Source organism: Wyeomyia smithii, chromosome 3, assembly GCF_029784165.1.
Source record: "Wyeomyia smithii strain HCP4-BCI-WySm-NY-G18 chromosome 3, ASM2978416v1, whole genome shotgun sequence".
In the NCBI taxonomy this organism is placed as follows: Eukaryota; Metazoa; Arthropoda; class Insecta; order Diptera; family Culicidae; genus Wyeomyia; species Wyeomyia smithii.
Genome location: NC_073696.1, coordinates 13,329,602 through 13,341,785, shown reverse-complemented (window position 1 = coordinate 13,341,785; position 12,184 = coordinate 13,329,602). Strand labels below are relative to the sequence as shown.

The 12,184-nt window shown below is 37.6% G+C and overlaps 1 protein-coding gene across 9 annotated transcripts in view; it reads left to right on the top strand.

Annotated features, from left to right (window-relative positions):
* Positions 1-12,184, top strand: part of LOC129729863 (uncharacterized) — a 55,008-nt gene that overhangs the window by 25,890 nt on the left and 16,934 nt on the right. For 8 of the 9 annotated variants that reach the window (XM_055688726.1, XM_055688719.1, XM_055688720.1 and 5 more), the window contains one exon: positions 8,337-8,586. The exons of the other annotated variant lie outside the window; for it this stretch is intronic. Coding sequence is in view for 5 of the 8 variants with exons in the window: in XM_055688719.1 (XP_055544694.1) it covers positions 8,337-8,586 (250 nt within the window). In the remaining 3 variants the exon portion in view is untranslated. The remainder of the gene's footprint in view (positions 1-8,336; positions 8,587-12,184) is intronic. 9 annotated transcript variants of the gene reach the window in all.

Genomic DNA, 12,184 nt, shown 5'->3' with positions numbered 1-12,184 from the left:
TGCGTGATTTTTCAATGTGCTCCCTCGTTAGTTCGTTCGGTAGCGCCTAATGGAACAATGATTGATGGTAATTGTGTCTGCGGGCAACTGAACGCCCCCTGACTTTTCAGTTCACTTGACTAATGCTCCAGTAGTGGCAGGGCAAACAGTTTCAGATTGATGCAGTGGTGAAAAAATAATCCGGAATAGCCTCAAGTGGAGCTATTTTTCGACGGATCGTTTACTGACGTTCTAGGAATTCTTAGGTCGCCGGCTTGCAATAATTTGCTTACACTTTTAGCAATATAATTGCGAAGGAGTATTTGCTGTCATTTAACTAGAGCATTTTCTAAAACAGGCTGCTCCTTCTACAAATGGCAAAATTAAGTACTTTTTTGACGGGTTGTGAGGCAAATTAATGTACATTGTAAAAGCTAATATAAAGTTGAACTGTATAATTAAATTTATTTCAACTTTATCTGAAATAAAAACATAAATGTCCGTTAGGTTCATTTAAACTGCCACTGAAAAAAGTAGCGTACAAATCCAGTAAAAATTATGTCTACTCTGATTTCAGGATCAATCACAGACTCCGGGGCGCATTCAATTATGTTTCGTTTGTCGGTTCGGCCGGGTAAACATATGTTCATACCACCCCGCATCCACTCCGTCAGCAGCTCGAACCACCATCACACTCGAATGCTGGCTGGCGCAAAAAATAACAGAAGAAATAATAATCATAATACATAATATGATGTCGAGATCTTCTCGTGAGGGCGCCTTCGTACGTAGGTGCAGTGCAGTTTCCACTGGGCAAATCTCGGAGAGTTTTTCCTGCAATCGATTGTGATTCGGATGTGCCTACAGACAAGTAAGCAAATCAATTTTGTCCCCCTAGCGAGCGTATATGACAGTTCAGGAGAAACTTTTCAAATATATGCACATTGGTAATCTGAGGATTAGGAAAACAAATAATTTTATGCTTGGGCATGTTGTTGTTGTGTTTGTTGAATGGGACTGAGATAGGAGAGGTTTTTTATTTGTTTTGAAATGCACTATTATAAATATATAAAATATATTTGAGATGCAAGTAATGAGTTCATTTTGGGCAATAAAAATTAATGCAGTTTATGTATGCAGTTAGGGTAAACTTGAAGGTAACGTTTATTTGATTTCAAACTACCAGACCATCGGTTTTATCAGGTTTTTGTAGGTCAACTTGAATAGGTCGAAAATTCGCCTAATTTATGAAAACTATCTGCGTATGGAACCATTTAATTGTTATCTTATTGTATTTGAACGTTGGGGTTTCAAGAGTATTTAATGAGCATTAAATTATTTTGACCATTCTACAGCTATGTATTGTTCAGAAATACTGTTTCTGACCATTGTGCCCAAAACCAAACCAAAAGTGAACAGTGGCGCCCATTAAATTTAGAAAATATCTGAAATAAAGTAGTCCCAAAATAAACAAAAACGAAGAGGCTAAACTATTTTAATTACAAGGAAGGATATGTTGGAATCGGATTTACCCGTGTATTTTTAACTCTTTCCGGTTTATTCTCTGTTCAAGCGGCTGGCTTAAGACGGGCAATTAGTTGAATTTTTTTTGTACTTATTTATTCTAACAGACAGTGAGAGTTGGGGCCACGCACAAGCGTATACGGTTTATTACAATAGAGCACAAAACTGTTTAACCCGAATCAACCAGAATTTACAGTGAAAACTTCGCTTTTTTTTCAACTTTGCTGTACTTGTACTTCACGCATGTACGAAACTAAACAAACTTAAGGTGACTTTCACTGTCAAGCGGCATCTTCATCGCGGCATCGTGTTCTTAAATGTATTGCTAAATGATGGACATTTCATTGAATTTTTTTTGAGTCCAGAACTGTTCTATGTGTCAAATGATGCCATATGGCATCATTGCACAGTGGTTTGAAACGCGAAAAACTCCCTGTATGTGGTCGATTTTGAAGCGATAAAACCAAAGTGTCTTCAGCAAAGTTTTTGTACATAAGATTGTCTACAACATTGCCGAAGACTTCGTTTTGATTAGATAAGAAATAAAACAAATATAATTTTTATTTAACTTTTAGGTAAATTAATCAAAAATTCATTTGCATCAGAAGATGTCTCTAAAGATCTACAAATACTTGGTCGAATACACTATAGCATATAAATGACATCTTCATACTCAAAAGGCTGACGATCACGTTTTTCGCGTTTTAAACCACTGTGCATTGGGCTGATTCGGGTTAACTTCCTGATTTGAGACTGATTTAAACCAACAGACAATAACCACTCACAAATGTGTGTAGCATATATCAGAGAAATGCAAGATATTACGTTGTGGAACCGACTTGAACCAGCATAGCATAGAAAGGCTGTTGGGGCTCCACACAAATGTATATAGTTAACTCGACTGAAATACAAAACTTATTATATTTTTATTTTTGAAATCGAGGTCAGGGCTCTACATTTTCGAAATTGAAAACGAAACTGAAATATACCGCGTAGGAATTTCAATTCGAACAGTTTCATTTCCAGTTGATTCCTTTCGGCTACCATATCGCGTCGTTTGATGATAGTGTTCTCAGATTTTTTGCTGTTGATCACTAGTGCCCCGTAGCTACTTCGGGTTGTGAAACGAGTGTTGGCTGGAGTGCCTTCAAATATATAAAAAGTAGCGACACTGTCAAAATTGGAATATAAATTATCTGTCAGTATCATTCCCTTTGAGTAAACAAATTATTAAACTCGTGCGGGGAAAGGAAAAAGGATGTTTAGTGTTACTACCTTTACTAGCGTTACTTTGGATGACACGGCGCCACTCTAGTTGTATACAGGCACTCTAGTGTTGGCGTTCTCCGTTTCATATCGTCACGGTTTTCTTTTCTTCCTCTTTCGTGCGTGAAGTACTGTATGGAAGCCCCCTGTCTCCATGTGAGAATGACGTTGATAATCTCCACCTTCAATTGAAAATCAATGCTCTCCTTTTCAAGCCCTTCAGCTTTCGAAATCAAATCAAGAGCTTTCGAGTAGTTTTCATATGACTCACAAAGTGCTCAAAAATGGTACATTTGTTGCTTTTCAATTGAAAGTGACGGCTTGAAGCGTCACTATAACCTGATAATTGTCATTTGAAAATGCCTTTATCAGGCTTCATCCGAGGTGAACTTTCAAACCATAAGCAGGTTGCAGGGGCCACGCACAAGTGTGTGTAGTTTGTCTGGTTACCAATCAAACTAGTATTTTAGGCAGCTTGCACACTTCTGAAGGTCAGTAAAAATCAACAATGGAAATTATCCCTAGTTAAGTTTAGAAATGCGAGAAAAGTAGAATGTTATATCTAACACAAAACCGCATTGTTGACGTGGGACAACGAGGATCTATCATTCATTAACACACCACACAGTGAGCAAGAGGGTAGAAAACTAAAATTACCATGTCCTTAATTGTTACATGTTCAAGTCATTGGTTTCAATTCCATCACCGTTTTAATAAATCAAAGAAATAGTTATCGGTTTCCGTTATACTCTACTAGAAAATTTTTTGGAAATAAATATTGAAATTCAGTCCGCGCAAACATATATTTCGACTGTGACTTACAGTCTTCCTCAGTGCTTATGTGGACCAAAAAATTTTCTAGTAGAGTATAACAGAAACCGATAACTATTTCTTTGATTTCTCAATCACTCTGCTAAGACGCTCGGTATAGATTTTCTAAACTCACCGTTTTAATGTTATTTGGTCTTACTGTAATGACACATTTAGTACAAAACTTCCTCCTACCTAGTTCATGTCTCGTTATGTCATTAATTGCGTTTTATCCTGTAGAGTAGAGAGTAGAGGACAGACAGTGTGCCAATACTCGAGCTATCACCACCATATATTAGAGCACTTTTCTTCAAGCTTCTGAGCATTTCTGCATTTTGGCTATAACGGAATGCAGAAAATTAAGTGTTCAATCGTCAATCTTATTTGTCCTGTAGAGAACAGTGTACCGGTTCTCGATCTATTACCATCACAAAGAAAGATTATTTCTTTAGGCTCATGTCAATTTGGTCTATATCTACCACTATGTGTATATCCAAAAGAGAAAATTCATTAACTTTCTAATTGTAGATTTGTTTGGCATGAGAAGGACAGTGTCTGTATTGGAACAGAATTTCGTTTCGCTTAGTAGTTAATGAGCACTTTTTCTGCTGCTTTCACAACAGCCACCATCCATCCACTTTGTTTGTTCTATAGTTGGAAACTGTCTTCTGCCGTGTTCTACAGCAGAAGATTGTTGCTCAATCTGAAATTGATGTCCGCTGAAGACAACAATACGTTTGACGGATGGCTAATCAGAACAGTGCTGTCCGATGCCTACCGGACTGAAGCGAACATCCAATTCAACTTTTGGTTGGTTGCTGCTGCTAGATAAATTTATTTTTTTCAAATCCGATTGATGAATAACAAGAATGCACTTGGCAGAATGAAGCGAAGCTGGCCTTTTTCATTGCCTTAGGCTACTGACATACTGAGGCGTCAAACGAAGCGAAGCAAAAAGCGTCGTAAAGGCGTCTGAGCTACTTCTTCGAACGTCTATATGAAACGCTCAAACCGGTCATACTGGAGCGGCAAAGACGCGTCGGTAGAGGCGGCGAAACAGAACGAGTAGTGTTTTGACGCGCGTATACGTACGCGGTACTACCATATTCAGACTAAATTTTTCATCGCCAGGTGCTTTATATTTGCTTTGTTTTGGTTTGGTAATTGAAAAAAAGCAAATAAAATACATTTTCGTTTAGAAAATGTCAAAATGTTTAGAAAATGTTAGTGTAGTAATACCATGTTCAGACTAAACCTGATATCGCCAGGTGCTTTATATTTGCTTTATTTTGGTATTAAATCTTAAAAAAGAAAAAAAGTAGGATAGAAAATACTATCGGGAAAAGTTTTCAGGCCGTCGGAAAAACAACACTGGTATTTTTGATTGATGTTGTTGAGTGGTTGAATGGTCAGGAAACTAGCATGCTGAACTTCTTTGGTCGCGAAAATGCAAGCCGCTGAGTTACTAGCTGTGCTCACATGGGTTTTTTAAATCCTAAGATATTGTAAACTAGTTGAATGTTGCTCGGGGTCAACGGGTTTAAAATTCAGAATAATTTCTTATATTTTTTACTACATCTGTAGCGCAACTCACTTCAGTAATATAATTTTATTTCATAAAAAAATCTCTATTTAGAAAATCTATAACGAAAATCTATAACGAGCGTCTTAGCAGAGTGATTGAGAAATCAAAGAAATAGTTATCGGTTTCCGTTATACTCTACTAAATTTCTACTAAATTTTAAAAAATCTCTATGTTTACTAAAAACGTAATTTACCGTGCTTGAAGAAGCAGAAAAATCTCCATTGGACGAATTCATATTTCCTTCAAACAAAATCGCTACTGAAATCTAGGAATATGACAATACAACGCATTTGCGACGCTCGCTCCAGTATGTCATAGGAAGCTTCACCCAACGCTTCTGTTTATTCCGCTTCTCAAACGCTCAACGCTTCGCTTCCTTCGACGCCTCAGTATGTCATTAGTCTTAGAGAAAAAAATGACAAACTTCGTAAACGTAGAAGCGAGAATGATGGAACATGAAAAAGTGTATGGTTGTATGATGTGCTTCATACTCATCATCATCTCTCGGAAGATATTGCTGACATTTCTGTTTCAGAGGCCAGATTGAAAATGAACGTGAGTCGCATGCCTGTGCGGCTTTAATGCATGAAAATGAGACAATCTCTTCCACGAGAACAATCAAATGATTGATGAAGCTACCAATCACGTGGAAGCGATTAAGATGCAAGTTATAAAGGCATTATTCGGTACATCACCAATCTATCGTCAGGATGAGACCAGGATGACGAGTCTAATTAGTCTGCCTCTTGTCTTTCCTCGACTCAACGTATCCGCTGAAAGTCCGAGGTCCATGGTCCAAATTTCAAGGTTTAAGGTCCAAATTTCAAGATCCAAGGTCCATGACCCAAGGCCCAAGGTCCAAGGACCTTCGGAACAATATTCAAAGTGAAAACATTTGACACAAAATGCTCCACGTGATATGTGTCTCTGAAAACTACTAGTTTTAGATTTCTGGGTATCCGGTTGGCATGAGACTAAAATGAATTTTTCAACCATTCCTTCACGGTGCCATATTGTAAGCACACATACCTTAAAACGTTTCAAGCTGGTTAAAATTGTACTTTTCTGTCGGTTTGAACGACGAAGCACCGTTTCACTATGTTGAACCTCGTCACCGATACGGGGCGCCTAACGATCCCAGTTATTGTAATCATCGGCCAACAAACAGTAAGTTGGCATCGGTAATAGCATCACACTCAGCATTCCTTAGAAGGCTGCGATAAGGGAGGTAAAAAAGCATGTATCGAAGACAGTAGCTAATGGGTAGAGAAAAAATCTCTAGGGGTTATCCTTGAAAAACGTAATGCCATCCCGATTGGTGTTTGTCGAGTTGTGCTCGACATCATTTTCGGATGAACATTCTGCTGCCAAAGTCATTTCCACCACTCTCGCAGCAGTCTTCTAGCTAGCAGGATCTCTATTTTGCCATGTTTATTTCTTGTTGAGCTACAAATTGGTAGATTATTTGGGGTTTCGCTCGTCTGTAGCGTAGGAAATATCGAAAGGTTGCAGGTAGGCGGGTGAGATATGATTACGATCTGATTTTTATACAATTTGTTCCCGTGCTTCTGGCTGACTGTACGGTCTATAGAATGTGTTTTCGGTATCGCTCGCTAGACTCCCATCCTATCACTACAGGTATCGGTATAAGTTGGTTTGAACACAAAAAATGGTGAGCTGAATTAGTAGCAGGATTACAATTGCTGAGTTTTGGGTTTTATCCTTTCATTTGACGCCGAAACCAGGAGGGGCTGGATCTCTTTCGGTCTGGCTTGGAAATGTAGCATTATCATACCATCGTTATCCTTATCATTGCTTTGCGAACAGCATTTCTCCGGTGTACATGCAGTGACCATATGTAGGAGAGGATTGGTATCGGTTTTCAATTTATGTTAATAATAGATATTGTATTGTCATTACACAAGAATTGGATGTAATCTTCTTGTTACTCCTGAATGCGAACAACTTGTCTATGGCAGAAGTGTTTTTCTTACGCTGACTGATTGGAAGATTTCAATGTAATCCTTATAATTATCTACCCAGCTTGCGATTGACTGCGAACCTACTTAAGAATAATGGAATTTTGTCTAAAGCACTGCTGGAAGCAATTTATCATTTTCATTAATTTATTCACCGCATGGACATTTTTCCGTTTCGTTTTTCTCTTCATTACTAACGCTGCTTGTGGAACTTTAAGAATGGGGGGAAAACCTTTTTCAGTCTCCAGGATTTTCCGCTGCTAGCCTCACTGAGCTCTATCTTTAGCGTAATTACATCAGAAAAAGTGACACTCACCGGTGTGACTCAGAGCAGAAGTGATAAGTGTCAGTCACTCGGGGCCAGAAAAGGTGTAACTAAGTCAAATCAATTCCGAACGACGGAACGATGTCGGATGGAGATGGCAGAACGGGATTATTTGCTTCAGTTGGTTTTGTTCTATTTTTTCGGGCAATTAACGGGAAAACAACACGAGACTCATCAGTCAAGGGGAAAACGTTTGCTGCTTAGTTTTTGCATCCAGCATACAGAGCGCATTTTCACCTGCAGCTTTAACTTGTGTTAAAGGATTCTGCATTAACTTTGATTTATAATTGTTTTTAAACAAAATTATCGTATTTGTACTTAGTAAGAACAAACTTCGTTGCCTTGTAAACAAAATGCCAAATTAATTAAGGATTAAGGATGTTCAACCAACCAGCTGCGGCTAGCGACTGGTTGAATGTAAAGTAAATTTTAAATTTAATGTCAGTGTCATTTTCAGTTAAAAGCTTTCGTTTTCTGTGACGCGCTCGCTGTTGCTCCGGTTGGCCACCGTTGTTGTGCTCCTACCCAGAAGCGTTGGTAAAATGGATGTGCATGAGGCTGCTGCACGAAGTGTTCTGGTGAAATATTTGATGCTAGACAAAGTGCATGCTTGTCGTTGTATGTCTAGCACTTCTTTAATGAAGCATCCTTTTTCCTATCGAATAGTAAGGCGCGGAATAACGCTACAGCATACAATGTGTACTTTCATTAGCATTACTAACCCTGTCGCAGGAATATTATCTTTGTAGTCCTGTAAGAATCTCCAGTCAAGTAGTTATGTATATGAATTTGTACAGTAAAAATAACTTACGTTACACATTAAAACCTATACATTTTTGATGAGCTCTTGTTGTGTTGCTTCACACAGGAAACAGAACCGGCGGTACCGGAAACGTTACACCAGCAACACGAGAATGAGTTGCAAAATGAGTGGTCCCAGCTTGCAGAAAGTCACCCTGCAACTAAGCAGCTGCATTTGGACAAGGTTGAAAACGCAAAAACTGTACTGCCTGACGCAAGCACTAGCATAAGAGAAGAACATTATCACTATGAGATATCACCACGATTGGAAAATGAGCAGAACGATACACTCTACTCGTTCTATAACAAAAGCATTGGTAAGTGAGTTTGCCTATAAATTTAAACATTTTAGAGTGTTAAGATTGTGTCTGGCTAACTTGGGTGTAGAGATCTCACTCCTTTTGAAACGGAAGGTCTGAGTTGTTTTTTGGCAGAATTTACAGTTTTAAGCATATACAACTTGTTTTCTCACAGGTTTGGATGAATTTTTTCTGAGGACATCTACGGCTTACTTGGGTATCAGTTCAAGCCAGCGTTCCGAAGGAATAAAAGATTTTGATTGTTTGTGGAATTCATGCCACTGAATCAATTTAAATCAAGTTCTAGAATAGAATTATTTACATATCAAGATTATGTTTGTTACATTCAATGCATTGTTGCATTCCAGAGTGATCGCAAATGATAAGTTCGAAACAAACTACTCCTCTGAAATAATTCTGTGAATTATAGACCTTAATATTACGATAAACTATTTTGTATCAGCATGTTTAAAACCTTGTCAATGCTTCCTGTGCTTCTCCCGAGAGTGGTCAGCAATCTGTGCACCTCGAATTAGTATTTTGTGTTCTGACGCAGGTAGATAGTACCATGGATATAACTCCACTAATTTTCGCGCCGTGTCGATGCAATATCTATCGAATTTTTCTGTGTTCAACTTTTTACCAGAAGCAACAGCTTGGAGGATGGCTCCACAACGCTTCAGTACATTCATATCAAGTTCTGTGGAAAAAATACCAGATTATAGATGCAAGCAAATAATCTGCAATCTTCTGAGAAATATGGACTCAAAGTATGGTTATTTTCAACAAAAAACTAGAAATATCTTTACAACAAATTAAAATATCAAACCAATATATTCTACAAAAACGCAAGGTTTAGCAAAATGAACAAAATCTTAGAACATCTTGAATTGTTTCGACGATTAGGGTAGTTTGGGGTAATTTGGACCCCTGGGGTGAAATGGACAGGTGCTTTATCTTGGAAAGTATTACATTTTTGGGTTCCATGTACTACTTCATCCTTTCCTTGAACTACTAAACCCTAACTAATATAAAAATTTCATGGTTTGCTGTGACAGGTGCACCGCAATGCCAATGTAAACAAAGGAAACATCAAAAGTTGATTTTGCTGTAAGTTTTACGCTCGTGTATTTAAGGTTTTTGAGAACTTCTTCGATGTTTTCAGTCTAATGAGCTTTGCAGCCGTGTTTGTCTAGTAAAAGAGTACGTTTTAATGAAAAATTGCGATAAGTTTGATCGAAAATAGTGGAAGGAATTGAGTTTTTAGAAAGTCGTCCTGTTTGGGGTAAAATGGACAGTTTTTTTGGGGTGATATGGTCAGGCGAGTTCGAAGTAAATTCTTTTGTCGGACTGATGCAGCGGGCATATAAAAACGAACGGATAGACGGCGGTGTACAAACCATGAACTGTTAAAAGTGTTACAGACAATCTGGGATGATTTATCTGTACAAAAAGTGTTTTCAATGCCCCGCAGATCGGCGGGTTTCTGAACGAAAGTTGGAAAAACCTAATTTGTTTTCTAAAATGCTTGAAAAAGATGTATAATGCCAATTTATGGGTGCTGAACTCATTTCTGATGTCCGAAAATGCTGTTCCCCTAGAATGCCGTTAAACCTTTCTTATCAGATTTATTTTTTGTTCAGATCATGTTCAACATTGGTATACTTGTTCTTTATCGAAAAACTTAACACCCGTATTTTTTTGTTTGGTCCTTAGTGTGATCCATTTTGAATTAAAGTTGCCAAAAATCCGCAATCATTTTCAAAAAAATTGTAACTTTTGAGCCGTTTGACCGATTAAAAGATTTAATGGAAAATTTGAGGAATTTGATAGGCCTTTCAAGGAAAAATAAGAAATCGTACGTCAACGTACATTCGTTACATATTTTCCCGTTTCGCGAACTTGGGATTAACGGATTTGGAACGACGATATGCAAACCGGGACCCAAAAATTCGAAAAATACGGTTAATTTCATATAGACTGTTGATTATCCGATCATTCCGAATTGTTTCACGAGACTGTACGGTACACAAGAGTTCTGAAAAATAACATAAATTTCCCCTCAAAACGAAACTCGTTGATCCAAAATCAGATCAAAATTGAGAGAGTTAGGTAATCGAAGTTAAGCTCAAAATTGTGATTTTCGAACATAAAAATCATTGAAATTTCCTGACACAGCAACATTCAAAGTGCTGTCAAAAATTGGTATACCATCCGATTCTCATGAAACTTACATCACACATACACACACATAGACAGACACACACAATCACACACACATACAAACGCACACAGTCACATACACTCACGCGCACACACGCACACAGACACTCACACACACACACATGCACACACACACAAACGCGCGTGTGCGACACACGATCGCATACTCAGTTTGTAGTATGAATAATTGGAGAAGGGAAATTTTTTTGGCCTACTGTGGAACCACTGTGCAATGCCTAAGAATTGCAGTTATCATTCCGTATGCCTGATACCACCTTCTACTGTGTATTAAGCAACTATTGATACTATAAAACTCACATTTTTTACCCTGTCCACATCACCCCAAACACTGTCCATATTACCCCAATAGCTGTCCATTTTCACCCCAAACGATTTTTTTATGTCCGAAAATCATAATTTTTAGTTTCGTTATTTTTTTGTTTTTTTGACCTCAATATCAAGGTTTTTTCGTGCAGAAACAGAAAACAGATCAATATTACTATAGTACGTTACGTTTATGGGATAGAAAACTAATTCTGAGGGGTGTTTTCCTTTCATTTAGTACTCGGTTGGATGCAACCAGAAACAGTTGAACTCTTTTGAGTAATGCAGTTCTTTTGACAAACTTTCAAATGCATACAGTCTGGTTTGCGACTATCTGCAACTTTTGGAGGAATATGGACTTAAAATATAGCTATTTTCAGCAAAAACCTAGAAATTCGGCAGAATGAACGAAATCTTAGAACATCTTCAATTATTTCGACGATTATAGAAAAAGTTATGGACGAAAAACTAATTTTGAGGAGCGTTCCTTGTAAAACTCTATTTCGTCATACCAGACGTGCAGATAGGAGATTACAGTGTTCAAAAATTCTTTTTCTTATAGATTTTCCTACAACTTTGCTGAAGAAAGCAATCTAGCATTTTGAAAGTTAGAAAAAAATAGTTTTTATATCTAACTACTAGGGGGATTGATCAAAAAACCGAAAAGGCTAAAAGGAAGGCCTTATTATATGGAATTAACTTGCTGAAGACTCAACTGGGAACATAAAATCAATATTTCACTGTCAAATCTAAAACGATCACGATTTTTCGAGTTTAGAGTTGCATATAGGTCTAAAATAAACATAGCGGAGCGAAATTATATTATGGTTAAAATTTCTCTGAGATAAAAACCAGACGAGTAAAAGGATAATATTACGTCAGTCGGATATCGTACGTGGTCTGATAATGACACATTTGTGCGATAACTGAATGAAATTTAGAAATGCTTTAATCGGCGTGCTCTGCTGAAAATACTAAATTTGTTTCAGAAAACGTATTTCACTTCATTTAAAATGTTGTAACGTCTTGAGAAAGACGGTTAATTCGACTTCACAGCAGTATTTCGAAT